The following is a 16,614-nucleotide window of genomic DNA, read 5'->3' as shown; positions in this document are numbered from 1 at the left end:
ACACAGAGACAGAGCAGTTTAAGGGAAGCTTGGGCTACAGCTACTGCGGTGTAGGGAGAGCAGAGTTCAGTCCCCGGGGCTGTTGAGAAAAGCTCCTTTTGGTCGTCCTGAATTGATGCACGTGAAGGAATAAATGTCAGAGACGAACCGGAGCCAAAAAGTTTTTAGATGGGGATTCGCCCACCTGGATAGTGCTTGGCTCGGGGGGCTTACCCCACAGCTTCAAGGACAAACGTGTTTGCAAAGCTGAACCTTTCCAGTGGGGTTCTGTGACAAAACACTGCCATACAGGTGAACAAGCTAAATCCATCAGAATTCCTGGTATGATTTCCGGTGGGGTACAGAGCGTGGAATACGGAATCAGTCTGCCAGGGGAATTGGCGAGTTGAATTTTTGCCGGGCGGAGGGGGAGGGAGGAGATTTTTTTTTTTTTTTAATCCTTATTTATATCCTGGTAGCATGTAGAGGCCCCAGCAAAGACCTGGCTCTCATTGTGCTTCGCGCTGTATGAACAATAAGAGACCGTTGCTGCCCCTAAAAGCTCACAGTACAAATAGACAAGACGGACGGAGGGAGTGTTGTTATCCCTCTTTTATGGTAGGGAAGCTGGGTCCCGGAGGGACGAAAAGTGACTCTCAAAGTGTCTGTGGCAGAACCAGAAATGGAACTAGGATCTAACGAGTTGCTGTCCAGTGGTTTAACCACAAGACCATCCTTCTCCATCTGTCTCAGTGGGTGTTGAATGCTGTGTGCTCACCCCAGTGGAACAAATGGTCCGGATTCAGTTCACCTTCGCCCTAACTTCTGTTCAGCTCTATCATCCCCTGCACAAGCTGGGTTTATTTTTCCCCCTCCAGCTGCTGTAGGTGAATGCACAGCTCAAGCAGAACTGGCACCTCCTGCAAAGCATTTGTACATGACCCTTACTGAGAGGATGTTCTGATTACCCAGAAAGCCGTGCATTACAATTACCGAGTAACCGTTCAGCTCTCTAATTAAAAAAAAAAAAATCCTTCTTGACTTGCCCCCAGGCATATTTAAGCAAATTGACTCTAAATAGAAAAATGATAAGCAGCTCACGTCAGCTAACTGTGAAATGATAAATGACTTCCCTCTCCCTCTTGAGATTGCTAATACCTTCCCCTCAGGCACCAGCTCCCCAGCAGAGGTTCAGCTTCTCTGATTCTCAGTCATTCCTCCAGTAAGACAGTGCATGCAGCTGAGCAGACACCACCATTGCCAGGGCAAACATGGGGTATTCCTTCCTTCACCTCTCGGGCTAGCATCGCCAGCCCTAAGCGTTCAAAAATCACGCATCAGGTTCCAAAAAAAATAAGAGATTGGCTTAAAAATCATATATCGGGGGTATCTGTATTAGTCTGTATCCACAAAAACAACAAGGAGCCACTGGACTCCTTGTTGCTTAAAAATCATGAGATTTTTTTTTTTTTAATTAATTTTGGTTTCTTTTTCTTGGGCTTTTGAGATTTTAGGAAGCATGTTTTCAAGCTTTTTCCCATCAACCCTGAGGGCTAAAATATTTTTTTTTGTTTTTTAAAGAAAGCTGAGATTTTCAACATCATCCCCTGACTCCAGGAGCTGTGGCTTTAAAAACCCAACCCCCCCAAAATTGTGATGCTCGTGCTAAAATTATGTGAATTGGCAACACTGCCTTTCACAGTTCCTATTTTCTTTTTTTAAAAGCTACTGAAATAACACTGATAGTCCCAGGAACGTGGGCATCGCCAGACTGGAGCAGACCAGAGGGCAGCTAGCCCAGTATCCTGTTCTGACAATGGCCTATGCCAGCTGCTTCAGACAAAGGTGTAGGAAACTCCATAACGGACATTTCTGTCTGTCTGAGATACTGACATAGCCCCGATCACTGTAGTATCGGAGTGCCTCACAATCGCATCCAAAGAAGTGGGCTGTAGCCCACGAAAGCTTATGCTCTAATAAATGTGTTAGTCTCTACGGGTGCCACAAGTACTCCTGTTCTTTTCACAATCGCTAGTGTACTTAGCCTCACAACACCCCTGTGGGTATTGTTATCCCCATTTTACAGATTGGGAACAGAGGCAGAGAGTCTGTGCTGCAGCTGGGGGAGAGCCTTCTAGCCCAGGTAGGTGGATCTGTGCTAGCAGGGCTCGAGCTAGCCTGCTGAAAGTAGTAGCGTGGATGTTGTGACTCCGGCAGCAGCTTGGGCTCTCAAGTGCATCTGCCCCTTAGGTTTGAGAACCCAAGCTGCAATGTCCACACTGATATATATATAATTTTTTTTTTCTTTTGCATGCTAGCTGGAACCTTTTTAGTGTGAGAGTCTGTCGGCCTGGCCTGGGAGACTGGCACTCCGCATCTTGTAAAATAGCCGCACAGGAAGTCTGATGGAACAGGTACTTCAACCCAGAGCTCCCAAATGCAAGGCTAGTCATCCTTCTTTGTGTTCCTTCCATTGTGCAATGACCTGCCAGGTAATGCATGGATTAGGCCCTGACACACAAACGATGCTGAACATATAAATTGCGTTCCTTCAGATCTAAGTGCAAGCTTTTTTTTTTTTTTTTTTTTTTTTTTTTTTTTTTTTTTTTTTTTTTTTAAAGGAGCTCATTTAGGTTATCTTGAGCCACTTCCCCTCTCCCCAAGCCTGGTGAGTAACAAGGGATTTCTCTCCGTAAAGAGGCAACTTTTTTAAAATTGCAGGGGGATCACAAGTTCCCCGCTAAACATTAGGGCTGCTGCATGTTTAAATTGATAAAGGAATATTGTGCGGGCTTTGTGAAATCGCACTTGTTTTGAGCAAATCTTTTATTGATCTTTAAATCTACAGTTAGTTTAGCCTCCAAATGGAAGCTTTGCGTTTAAAAATCACAAACCTGCTGTAAACAGGAAGACCTTTGTGACTTTAAATAAAATCTGTGTAGATGGTTTTGTGTTGGGGCTTTAAATATTTCCCAGCAGCATATGCAGCCCAGGACATGAGACGTGACAGCCCATCTTTGCTGCCTAAGTAGAGTAAAACTCTAAATATAGCACAGCTATTAGAAGACAGATTATATATTATATTTGTGCTCAGTTTTAACAATCTCAGGTATTGGGAACACAGGTAAGAAAAACTTGTTCAATTAAAATAAGCTTTTCAGCCCCAGTTCAGCAAAGCACTTAACTATAATGGAGTGTTCTCGACTTCATTGGGATTTAAGCCCGTGCTTGAGTGACTTACTGAATCCAATTTGAATCCTGACAGAGTCCCTTTAATTCTGAAATATTATGCTCTGTAAGGCCACCGTCCTGTAAACTCTTCCTCTTAACGAACTGTCCCTGATCTTGCAGTTTCGTCCATGTGGCTGGATCCTCACATGCAGGCAGGCCCATTGATTTCACCAGGACTCCACATGGATAGACTCTCATGCCCGTGTGCTGTCTCGCTGAACTCAGTGGGCCTCTGTGCAGAGCTCAGGGAACCTGCCCGGCTGGCTCCCGTTGCAGGATTGGAACCATCATGCCATTTCTGAGAGTAGTCCCATTGCCTTTGAGTTAGGGCTATTCACAGGGATGTGTATTCTCCTGAGTAGTGAGTATTTCCAGGATTGGTCCTAACCCTAGAAGTACAGTCATTGCAGAACTATTTTGGAACAGGGTTCCCAATCCAAGGGCTAATATCCAGATCTATGTGGCATATCCAGTCTTCTATCTTTCCTCTATTTTGTGGGTGGTTGGTGGTGTGTTTTTTGTGTGTGTGTGTCTGGGTTTTTTTTTTCTTTTTTTTTCTTTTTTAGTTCAAGAATACATTAAATTATGGTTTGAATATACTTATCCCACAGTCCTTACTTGTTTGGGTGGTCCCAGTGAAATCAATGAGATTGTGCATGTGAGTAAGGGCTGAAAGATCAGGCCCTCCTTTAATCTATGTTCTGGAGTGAAATAGATCATATAGATAATTTGTGTGTGTTAAATAAAATAGGTAATACACAAGATTCTTCTTGGTGTTTTCTATTTGCTTGTAATGCAGTGGAAAAGGTTGCTTTTTGTTTATACAGTCACCTTATTTTTCTTGTAAACGTTGATACAAAAATCTGGTGAAGCAGATACTGTTTTAAAAATACTCTGTAAATGCTACAGTGTAATGTTAAAGATCAGAATTCTTGTGTGTGTGTGTGTGTGTAATCTCTCCTTGCCTTATTTTTGCCTTTTGTTTTGCATCAAATCAACAAAGCCTAATTTTTTCTTAGCCTATTAGATTCCAGAGTGCCCTGGGAGGAGGAGGGAGGGGAATGATCTCTGTTAAATGACTTGGTGGACTTATAGTAGAACTTGCTCTAGTAGTAGAGTCTAAAAACTGTGTGTGTCCTATCTACATCTTGGGTAGGTTTTATGAGTTGGTTTTTTTTCTCCCCCCCCCCCCCCACCCCCCAGGTATGATTTTGAAGAGCTGGTTGTTTTCAGCCATAGAGTTTCCATTTCATACATCCCACCCCCATTTACATAAGGAGCTTTTAAGCATCATTGATATATGTAGAATACGAATGAATGCATTGATTTTTGTCCTGCGATCATGGAATTGTCTGGGATCAATTTCACACTTCCCTGGCAAGCACTGTGTTGGCAGCTGCCAGAGTGAAGACAAGAGTGAGTAGCGAAACCTGGGGCTTGGCAGGAAATCTGTGAAAACTTCGAGAAAAAGCTCAATTGAGGTTTTGTGATTGGAAAAAACTCACAGGATGGTTTGGTGGGGTTTGCTCCCTGCCTCTGCTCATGACTGGTTGCACTCTCTTTTTCTCTTTTTGTTTTCATAGATCTCCTCAAGCAAGAGGTTAAAAAAACCTGCTCTGGGTAGGCTTAATTTTCCAAGGGATCAGCTCCCACAATCAGGACAGGTTGAGCTCCCCCTATGACACTAAGGTTATGTCTGCATTCGAGTTTTTTTTAGCTTGAGTGAATTGATAGTTGACTCAGATTAATTGGCAAACATGTTTGTTCATGCGAGGCTGGACACTCCATAAATGTTAACGGTAAATGGCAACCTTTGTGGGGTGTCCACCCTAGCATTACAGACGTTGTTAGCCAAATCAACGTCACAGGCAATAAATTAACTGGTTTAAAATGCTCATATAAACCTGCCTTTCGTGCCAGATTTCCAAAAGAGCCCAGCACCCATTGTGAGCACTTTTAAAAATTTGTCTCTGTAAGTCTTTATTTTCCATGTAAGCTAAGGAGGTGTGCTAATAGGAGTCAAACATCGGTCCTAAAATGTACTATTTGGGATAACTGAGCTGTGCAAAACCTGTGAACCATTTTGTTATGTAACGTTCGAGGATGAGTTAGCAGACTAAATGATCTTTCAGGGTATTGAACGTATTACAGACGTTGGCTCTCGTTTTCAGATAGGATGTAAAATGAAGGTCATCTGGCTATTTGTGATCATGAAAGGTCCCCTATTGCTTTTCATAAGGGTTGGAGTGATAAATCCTATTCTTTCCAAGTACTAGTTTGGGTGACTGCAATGTCTCCCTACATTTCCCCTGGCAGTATGAATGGGATATGAGACTCTTCTCCAATTCCTGCGTCTCTACTGCACGAAGGGCCTTTGCTGTAAGTCTTGGCAGTTCTGCAGAGCCTTTTATCCGAGGATCATGCAAAGTGCATTACAGAACTTAATGAATTAAGCCTCACAATGCTCTTGTGAGGTAGATAAGTGTTATCCTTATTTGCATAGATGAGGTGTTTTGCTGGGGGCGGGGGTGTCACATGAAGTTGTGGCAGAACTAGGAGTAAAACCTCAGTCTCTATACTCCCAATCCCATACTCCAACCACAAGATCGCCCTTCCTTTCTGAGGGCTTTTCCGCCATCTTAGCCTTCAGAGCTGATGTGCTTGGTGCAGGGCCAGCTCTAACTTTTTTGCCGCCCCAAGCACACACACAAAAAAAAGCACCGCTCCGCCGTAACAACCCCCCCCCAAGCGCCGCCCTGCCCCGCCGAAACAACCCTCCCCAAGTGCTGCGCTGTCGAAACAAACAAACCAAAAACCTCGAACGCCGCCCCGCGGAACCAAAACAAAAAACCCAAGCGCTGCCCCGCCACCCAAAGATTGGCTGCCCCTTACAAGGTGCTGCCCCAAGCACATGCTTTGTCGGCTGGTGCCTGGAGCCGGCCCTGGCTTGGTGAGCTTTCTGGTGCTGCTGGAACTCTGGAAGAAACAAATCTCACCTCGTTCTGGAAGGAGCCAGGTGTCTCCTCCAGTTCTGCAAAGTTTAAAAACCCTTCCAACAAACTGTGAAACAGCAAGGAGGCGGCGGGGGGAATCTAACAGTAATCCCTTCGTTGAGCACTATGGAGGCAGCGTCTCAGCCCAGCAAGGCAGGAGGTTACCTTGCAGTGAACCCTTAGTGCCCTCTCGGTTGTATTATCATTGGACTCCAGTAACAGGAACATCCAGGGCTGATGTTAACGAGTTGCTTTGGGAATAGGGAATAGTTGCTTAGGGAAATTTAAAAGATCCTGCTCCTGTCCTGGGCACTGCTCTATAGTAACCCAAGCTGCATAGCAGTTTGTCCATGCTTTGTCACCTGTGGTGGAATTGCGGTCTGCTAGTTAGAGCAGGAGACCTGGGCTTAGAACTCATGGGTTCTCTTACCAGCTTGGGAGGACGGGCAAGGGAGGGGAGAGTGAAGAGGGGGATGATTAAGGGATTGAGGTCCTGGCTCTGTCACTGACTAGGTGTGTTGCCTTGGGCAAGTCACTTAACCTCTCTGTGCCTTATCTTACCCATCTGTAGAATGGATACAATAATACTCCCTACCTCACAGGGAAAGATAGTTAATGTTTCTAAAAACACTTTGGGTTATTCAGACAAAAGGGGCCATAGAAGTGAACTAACAAAGCCATAATATTTGTAAAGCTGCTGTTTGTTTGACTCCTAAGAGATGGGTCTTTAGCTGTCTTTTCAAAGCAGAGACCCTTTTTATTCTAAAAAATGGTGTCTTTTAATTGAGACTGGCCATTTGGGAAAATAAATCTTAACTCCAACAACAACAACTTCCAAAACATCTCAGTTGTTGGTTTAGACTAAATGTTACTGTGTTGTCTGAAATGTCAACTAAATGTGCCACATGTTTTAAATAAAAGAATGGCAGATGAAAGGATATGCGGAGTATGCCTATGAATATTAATTTGCTCCAGAATGGGGATGAAAGCCCTTTAATGAGGGATTCTTTTACCTAACATTGATATGATCAAGACTCTCTAATAGCTGCTCTGTGTGCAATTACACCAGTGACTGAATCCTGTACTGAAAAAAACAGCCTAAGCAAGCAGGTTTACGAAAGCCGGGATGGACAAACGTCTGGTGGTATGAGCCTGGGACTGAGGCAACAGGACTGCTGGGTTCTGTTCCCACGACTTCCGTTGACTTGCTGTGTGAGCTGGGACAAGCCGCTGCCAAATCTTTAAACGTGACCCCTGATTTTTGGGTGTCCAGCTTGAGAAATCTTGGGCCTGATTTCTAGGTGCTTCTTTGCCCATCAGACCTTCGGTGTCTCCAGCTGGGCTTCCGAAGCCAGTGGCTACTTCAGTCCCTTTATGCCGCCGTATTTTTCATCCTTCGCATGGGTATAACACACTGCTCCTTGGCAGTTCATGACCCCAGCATTTCTGGGCTTGCTGCATCAGTTATGAACGTAAAAAAATTGCCTGAGCCCTGGCACCTCTTTCATTACAAATGAAGCACCGCTCCCTGAGGTACTGGGAGGGCTGGCGTTTATAAAGCACCGCGAGACCCTCAGATGGAAGATGCTGCATTTGGGCAAAGGATTGTTATTTGAGATGGGCGTGTGCCAAAAGCCCCACCCCCGCCACCTTCCATTTGGTGGTGTTTGAAACCTGGATCTGAACTGCAGCTTGATCTCCCATTTCCAATTATTATTTGGAGCTTTGAGCTCTGAAAGTGCTCAGTGCAGTTGGAACCACAGTCCTTTAGAGTCCTCGGGGTGCAACGGAGAACTCCCATTGACTTTAGGGCAAACTGTGAGCGAAGAATTGCTGCTGCCCTGTTGTTAATACCCTCTCTCTCTCAGCCAGAGAATTGTGGGCTTGCACAGTCCAGTGCTGACTACACAATGCAACACCAGGGGAGTGTTGCTATCTTTTTGAGGCGCCATCCCTCAGATGAGATGCTGAGCAGGTGACCCCTCCTGCCCATCTGTTACCTTTCAGAACACAAGCAGACTTGCTCGCGCGCGCGCGCTCTCTCTCTCTCTCTCTCTCTCGGTGGCCCCCTAGTGGTGATGGGACAAAGATGATAGGAAAGGCTTTGCCACTCAGGGGTTTGAGAGCCACCTGCACAATCCTTTATCTGATGCGTGCTATGGGTGCCTGGAGTATGAACGAGGCCTAGGTCTATAAAAGAAAACCCTGGTTCTGTTCCATGGCTTTGCAGCTGCAAATTAACCAGCACTTTGCAATGCAAGAGCTAATATGCATCTCTAAGCACAGCCGGATAGAATGGTTGGATAATTACTATCTTTTTGAAAGCTCCACTGTGATATTTTAATTTGCTGCAGCAGCAGATGCCAAGTGCAATACACATTTTGCTTTATGGAAAATATCTGGTAGCCAATCTAATGCTGTTGATTGAATTGCTTTTTTCCCCCCGTAACCTCTCTGGAATTTTGGCTAATGTAAAAGGGAAAGCAAGTTCGGTTATAAATATAGTTAAAATTGAAAAGGCTCACATGGGTCATGTAAATACCAACAGGATGTTTTAGCTGTAGTTAAGGTGCCACAAGTACTCCTGTTCTTTTTAGTAAACTACATTCAAGTCAAATCTTTGACAGAGGAGGATGGGAGAACGGCAACAAATTTAGGCCAACACGTCGCTTTTAGTAAAGAGAAATGGTCAAGCCACATATGGTGCAGGCTGCAAACTTTGCTGTGCTGCGATTGCCTTTGAAAATCGTTCTTTTTGTTATAAAGAGGCCAAAGCAAAATGTTCACTTCCTAAAGTTCTTTATGGAGCTTCTGCTTTATCGAGCAGTTGAACATCTTACAGTAACACAGATCGTCTTCCGAGAAAAGCCGTGTCAGTTCTTTGTTTGTGCCTAGGCAGTGTGTGTACAAGGAGGGAGCTAGGTAACATGTCAGCTGTACATTTGAGACCATGTGAAATTTCCAATATCCTATCCAAGGGCGTTTCCAGGCAGAATCTGACAATAGATTTATGATTTAGGCACATACTTCAGTTACAGTAACTGGCAATGAAAATGCTGATACAGAGAGACCTCTTTTCTTCCTAAACTTGCTCTTATAAATTGCTATGTAATCATACTAAACACCTGCATAATGCTATTTAATCCAAGGTTCTCAAAATGGCTTATAAAAAGCAGATCAGTATTCATCTTAGCTACTTATCTGGCCCCCATCACCACAGTATCTGAAGGACTCCCAATATTTAATGTATTTATCCTCACAACACCTCTGTAAGCCATGGCAGTGCTACTATCCCCATTACACAGCTGGGGATCTGCTGCCCAGAGAGACTAAGGGTGTCTTCACTGACCGACTTTCTTTGTACTATGGGTGTTAGCTCTTTGGCTGGCTGTAAAAATGTAGTGAAACCAGGGCACTTCAGTTTTACTGCAAGGCCAACCACGGATAGGGGCTATGGTGCTGACCTCACTTGGCTACCTCACAGTTAACACTCCAGGTGCCTCATCTCCTCTTAGGATCTGACACCAAGATAACTCACCGGTGTTACCTTGTCATAAAGAAGGGCGGGGGACCCCCTTTCCAGCGGTGAAGACAAGGCATTAATGACTTACTCTTGGTTTGTAGAGGAGTAGGGAACTGAACCCAGGTCTGCTGAGTCCCAGGCTAGTGCCCAAAGCCTTGGCCTGTCCTTCAGTGTTATCCCGTTTTGCTGATGGGGGAAACTGATACGTAGAGATGTGAAATGGGCTTACCATAGAAATGCAGGGCTGGAAGGAACCTCGAGCTAGCCAGCCCTTGTGCTGAGGCAGGACCATGTAAACCTAGACCATACAGAACCTGGGAATGGATCACTCGATTACCTGCTCTGTTCATTCCCTCTGGGGCACCTGGCATTGGCCACTGTCGGAAGACAGGATACTGGGCTGGATGGACCTTGGGTCTGACCCAGTATGGCCATTCTTATGTTCTTATCCCTGACAGGTGTTTGTCCAACCTATTCTTAAAAACAACCAATGAGAGGGATTCTACAACCTCCCTTGGTAACACGTTCCAGACCTTAACTATCCTTCTAGTTAGAAAGTTTTTCCTAACGTATAACATACATCTCCCTTGCTTCAGGTTAAGCCGATTGCTTCTTGCCCTCCCTTCAGGGGACGTGGAGAGGAGTGGATCACCATCCTCTTTTTAACGGCCCATCATATATTTGAAGACTGTTATCAGGTCCCCCTTTGTCATCCTTTCTCAGGACTAAACATGCCCAGATTTTTTAACTTTTCCTCGTAGGTCACGTTTTCTAAACCTTCATCATTTTTATTGCTCTCCTTTGGACTCTCCCCAATTCGTCCACTTTTTTCTTAAAGCGCAGTGCCTAAAACTGGTCACCATACTCCAGCCGAGCTCTTACCAGTGTTGAGTAGAGCGGAAGTTATCTCCTGGGTCTTACATATGACACTCCTGTTAATACACCCGAGAACGTTGTTACCCTTTTTCTCAACTGCATCAGCTTGCCCCGTGTCACACAATGAGTCGATGTCGGAGCTAGAAATAGAACTCAGAAGTCCTACCTTCCAGTAACTAGTTGATAATGGTGCCTATTTTAGGCCTTAAATATCAAACCAACACTTTACCTACAAGTTACTGGTTACATCACTGGTATCAGAAGGAAGGGTTCTAGCTTCAGTTTAGCAGAGCCTTGCAATAGACTTGTTCTTCCGCTGCTAGAAAATCAGTCTCTTAAACCCCCAGCACAAGAGGTGCAGTAAGATGTGGAGAGATATCAGCTGCGACGCCCGAAGGAGCATTGCTATAAAGACTTGCAAGGCGCTGTGAATTGAGTGGAATGGGATGTTACCTTCTACTCTGTGTATCCAAGTGTCAGCACTTCTCATTTCAGATCAGGAGAAAAACTAGTCAAGAGTAAGGCAGGAAACTCCACCTGTGTCAGCTTTTAATTAGTACAGGTTTCCTTTGGGCAAGGGTGTGAGCGACCAGGCACTGCTGTAGCAGAGAATTTTGTGCCCTGCTAGATACATTTCCTCACCCACCAAGAGAAAGCAGGATTGTGCCAGACACTCCCCCTGCCACAGTTCTAACCATTTCTCTCTCTCCTCACCACTTTGAGATACTTTGCGTGCTGAGAAACCAAGCTGAATCTATGAACCTTTCCTCTGGTTGGGAAGAGAGTTGGGATGCTGGTAATGGTCTAGTGGAAAAATACAGGGCTCGTAGCTGGGAAATCCTTGACTGCATCCCAGCTCTGCTTCTGGAGTGGGGTTTTGGTCCAGCTGGTTAGTGAGCTGGGAGCCAGAGAGACAACTTCAAATCCAAATGCTCCCAAAGAGCTTATTCTGGGCTCGTCTCATCCGTAGCTTGACCACCTGTGAATGGTTTCTTGTATTGGTCAGTTTGGAATTTTTTTGGAGGGGGAAGGGGTCAGTATTTCTCTCTCTGTTTGAATATCTGGGAGGGCACATCTCTTAGTGCACTAGTTGTAGTCGAGTGTAACGTCTTGCACTAGGAAACACAAACCACTCAAAGAAATGTGGATTAATTAATTTATTTTTTTGCAGTGGTTCCATGTCTCACTCCGAATCCTCTTCAAGTTGTTCAACCTGAGCAGAGCTCAGTACCCACATGGAACAATTTACAGGACAAGGGTCTTAATTTTTTTTATATCACCTTTGCAGCAAATGTAGATGTCCTTGATTCCATGTAACCTAAACAATGCACTGTACTGAGTGCACTGTACTTACGACTCTTACGGTACTCTGGGAACCAAAGTGTACAGTATTTCTCCTGTGAAGAATGTGTCTCGGGCTTATCTGAGAAATTAGAGTTTGAACAGGAAAAAAAACAAACCCTGATATTTTCCTTCCAAAGTGTTCCACGTAGAAATAAAAGGAAAGAAATGGGAAGAAAACACTGCAAAGCTTTTCATTGCTCATGGCAACACAGTTCTAAAATTACTCTCCCCCCCTTTGTAAGTTATCTCTGTGTATGGGTAAAAGTACTCGCTGCTACTCATGCAAGTATTGCTAATGTTGTGTGTGTACTGGGGCAAGCTGGCTTTTTCATGTTTAATTACAGTGCTCTTCACACTTTGGGTTTATGGGTTATTTTTTCCCCCCCCTTCTCATGGTGCATCACCAGCTGCTAATCTCTAGAGCTCACCTGCCTCTCTGCCACAGTGTCTTAGCCTAAATGGGAGTAGGTTTTCTTTTCATTATTATTTTTGCCTTTATGCATTCTGATGGCAAACGAAAGTTTAAGGCAAGTGCTGAGACATCAAAGCCTGTGTAGTGTTCAGTGTTTCATGTAGGTGAGGCTGTTGGCACGTGCTACTGAGAATTCCGTTAGTTTGTTTTTTCAATCTGACAGATGCCATGTGGGGCACTGAGACTGAATGCTCTTTGAGGCAGAGACCTGGCGGTGGGGCTGGTTTGCAAAGCGCCACGTATACTTGGAGCTGAAGTAACGATGTGAAAACCAATTACATCACCGAGATCATCTGAATAACCTCTATGCCAAGCCAATACTCATAGGCTTCTGTTCACTGGTCAAGTGTAAACTTCAGCCCATTAACAATTGTGATTATTTGCTGCTTCTCTGGTACCTTTTGTCTCAGGGTATCCAGGTACTCGGCAAATACTAGTGAAAGCCTCCGTATCCCCATGAGAGAGGGCTGTATTATTACCCTCATTTCACATATGGGTAAACTGAGGCTCAGTGAGGTCATAATTTGCCCAAAGTGTGTTAATCTAAATAGTATAGTCAAGAATAGGACGTAGGAATCCTGACTCCCAGTTTTCCAACCGCTAGTCTGCAACAATTTCCATTAACTCGTCTTTATTGGTACTTCATGTGTACAGCTGCCTAGTTTGCATATGCATTTGCATGCTTGGTCACAACAAATATGCATGCAAATAACCCATTAGGCAGCTGATAGACCATTTATGTGTGTCATTGTAGTAAATGTTTCTTTGCACATCACCTAGTACAATGGGGCCTGAGGCCTGTGTAGGGTTTGGAGGCACTGCCCCAATGGAAATAATAATTGTGGCTGCGATTTGGGTAGGCATGTGCATGCTTCACTTGCAGTGGTGCCATCCTGAACATCCGGTTCTGTAACTTTAGAGTTTGACCTTCAGCAGTAATCTGATCCCTTTTATTTCTCACTGTTTCATTGTTCTGTTTTTATCCCCCTTGAAAGCCAGTCGTCATTTCTAAAGCATCCTTCATTTTTGTTTTTGTTTTTTCCCCCTGCTTAGATTGCAAATATACTTGCCATCAGGAATGCAGAAGCCTGATTCAGCTGGACTGCAGCCAACAAGGACAGCCCCAGAACAAACCCTCGCCAGAAAATACACTGACGCACAACTGCAGCCAGGTACGGATTGGGGAGCCCCTGTGCTGGGGGGCTGGCGGGAGGGGAAGGGGATAAGAGGGTGTTTGGAGTTGTATATGGAGAGGGGAGGGTGGGGGGTTGCTTTTCTGGCAAGCAGGGGCAGTGCGTTGCAGAGAGATGATGGCATGGCATTCTCGTCGTCTTCAGTGCTAATTACACTTCGCCAACACACACAATTTTTTAAAGCACCTCCCAATTAAATTCCTGTCCCTTTAGATTTCAGAGCTCTTGCCCTGCTGTGGTTTAACATGAGCTTTTAGCTTCTCTACTTAGTTTACCTGGGAGGATTTGCCAGGTGGATCAAATCATGCTTCCAAGGCAGGTAACCAGAAGAAGCTGCCTGATGGTTCTTGGGCAGGGTGGAGCATGGGATCAGCTTGCGCTCTGCAGCGTGATTATCCCATTCGTTGTGCGCACAGCTACAAATGTTTGTCAAGAGCCTTAAAATCCAGTCATCACTACAGCTGCTTAACCGAAGGTGCCTGTGGTGCAGCACCGTGCACAAAAACCAGTGCGTTGCCATGGAAACAACAAGCCTCTTTGAGGCAGGACAGCAGCGTATTTTTGTGGGGGCGGGGCGGGGGGGGGGGGTTGTGCATTTGCTGCTGCTTTGCCTGCCCCTTGTTAGAATGGGTCAGGTGTTCAGCAGTGCACAGCAACGCTAGAGCGTGGAAAATGGAGGCAAATTCCACCTGCCGTTTGCTTTTGGCGGAATGCAATTTAGCAAAGATGGATTTTGCTGGGGCATGTCATGTAGCTTGATGCTCTTGATTAAAACTTGGAAAGCAAGAGAATATAGACACGCATCTCCCATTGGTGATAAGGGATAGTGCGTGTCGGTTCCTTGCGCGGCTTTGAAAATCTCAACCATTCACTCTTACAGAAAGTGCGGTGGGTTCTTCAGTGACCGCCACTGGTCAGGAACTTTAGTGTTTGCATCCAGTCGGGAGAAGGATGCCACAGTGCATTGCAACCCCAGTTCAGCAAGGTGCCGAAGCAGATGCCCAATTGTAAGCCGGCGAGCCATTCAAGTGAAGTCAGTGGGAGTACTCCGATGCTTAGCTAGGCCTCTGTGTAAGAACTTAAAATCCAGAGAAATAGAAAGGGTCATCAGTCGCATTATTCGCTTTGTTTCTAAAATCTTCCCCTGCCAAACGAATGATGCAAAATGTTACAAGGCTGTTCCAATATCCGTTTATCCCACAGTGAAATTCACAGTAATAGTCTTTCACTGGCTTCATGCAGGATGTTAATATCAAATGACAGCAGTGAGGCGTCCATGGAGAAACGTTTGCCCGGATAATAGATTGCTGGCTCAGCTTCTCTTTCCAGCTGAAGAGGAGCCTTGATTGTGCTCAAGTCTGCATCCCAAAAGTGCAACTTAACTACGGAAAAGAAGAGATTGGTGGTGGCAGGGGAAGCCAGCATTGAAAATGCAGGCGACCTGCAGCTGCACTGAGGGTGGATTCATAGAATATCAGGGTTGGAAGGGACCTAAGGAGGCCATCTAGTCCAATCCCCTGCTCAAAGCAGGGCCAATCCCCAGACAGATTTTTGCCCCAGATCCCTAAATGGCCCCCTCAAGGATTGAACTCCCAACCCTGAGTTTAGCAGGCCAATGCTCAAACCTGGATGTCAACAGGAGAGCAAAAAGTTGGTGTCAGTGAGACCCATCCACTTCCTCCACTATGGTTGTGGCTGTGCTGTACCCTCCACATCTTTAATATTGCTCTGAGATGTAAAGGGGAGGGCAACACCAGAAGCAGCATGAGTGTCTGGGCAAAGGTTAGACAAACACCTCTCAGGGAGGTCTAGCTAATACTTAGCCCTACCTCAGTGCAGGGGAGTGGACTAGACTACTAGAGGACCTATTGAGGTTCCGGCCAGTTCTACATTTCTGTGATGCTATGATTGCTGTTTGGTGGTGGTGGCTAGCCAGGCACAGGAATAAAAGACCTGTTGACTGAGTTGGGTATGTGTCAGCCTAGTGCTCCGGTTTGGTGTGGTTCCCCTGCCAGATTCTCATTAAGTTCCTGGCAGCAGCAGATGCTTCGTGCACATGGACAAAAGTCCCTGCACGTTGTCACTAAGGAGGGGAGCTATTGGGATGAGGCAGCGGCACATTCACATCACCATGTACGAGGCCTTCTGCTAAGTCATTGCATATCCACCACATCAGGGAAGTCTTGGCCACTCCCTGATCCTGGCCATCGCCAAACCAAATACCAGCAGGAAACCTGCAGGGCTGAGCTGCCAGACTTTACTGAAGGGGGTCACTTTGCAATCAGCCTTGCTGGATGAGCTACTGTTTGAGTTGCCTGTTACCCAAGTGTATCTAATGAACCGTTCAGTCTCCACTGACTCCATCCATTAGAGGGCAGAAGTGCTCAATTATGTGTCAGAAGTCCTAAACTGCGAAGGGTAAATGAGATTTTCCTATAGCCGAAGTCAGTTTTCGAGAACAAGGACAATGGTGAGCTCAGTCCCTTCTTTTGTCATGAAGTCCTGAATGACTATGGATCTATTCTTCTTCTCCAAGGTTCAGATGCCTAGATTAGTCCCTCTCTGCTGCGTCCTTAATCTGCCGGTATTTGTGCCGCAAAGGGAGGTGATTTAAAGCTGGTCATGGGTGACTTTTCCGCTTAACAATAGAAACAGTGTTAGGTTGGCAGCTAAGACCTGTGGGCACCGTCCACATGGCAAACAATGGGATTTGGACCGTGACCTGCTGGTGCCGTTGCCAGCCCTGGGAGGGTGGAAGGACTGGACGTTTTGTGGTTGAGGGGGAGGTCTCAGTATTCCATTCATCACGATTCGGGCCCTACCAAATTTGCCATCCATTTTGGTCCATTTCACAGTTATAGGATTTTTAAAATCGTAAATTTCAGTTTCAGATATTTAAATCTGAAATTTCACTGTGTTGTAACTGGGGGGGGGTCCTGACCCAAAAATGTTTTTTTGGGGGGGGGGTAGGGGAGGGGTTGCAAGGCTATTGTAGTGGGGGTC

The 16,614-nt window shown here is 45.5% G+C and overlaps 1 protein-coding gene across 2 annotated transcripts in view; it reads left to right on the top strand.

Annotated features, from left to right (window-relative positions):
- Positions 1 to 16,614, top strand: part of RASSF5 (Ras association domain family member 5) — a 98,897-nt gene that overhangs the window by 22,083 nt on the left and 60,200 nt on the right. For both annotated transcript variants that reach the window (XM_054024921.1, XM_054024922.1), the window contains exon 2: positions 13,472 to 13,590. In XM_054024921.1, coding sequence (XP_053880896.1) covers positions 13,472 to 13,590 — 119 coding nt within the window. The remainder of the gene's footprint in view (positions 1 to 13,471; positions 13,591 to 16,614) is intronic.

The sequence above is a fragment of the Malaclemys terrapin genome, chromosome 4 (genome assembly GCF_027887155.1).
Source record: "Malaclemys terrapin pileata isolate rMalTer1 chromosome 4, rMalTer1.hap1, whole genome shotgun sequence".
Lineage (NCBI taxonomy): Eukaryota > Metazoa > Chordata > Testudines > Emydidae > Malaclemys > Malaclemys terrapin.
The sequence above is the reverse complement of the archived record's forward strand: the minus strand, read 5'-3'. Positions and strand labels throughout refer to the sequence as shown.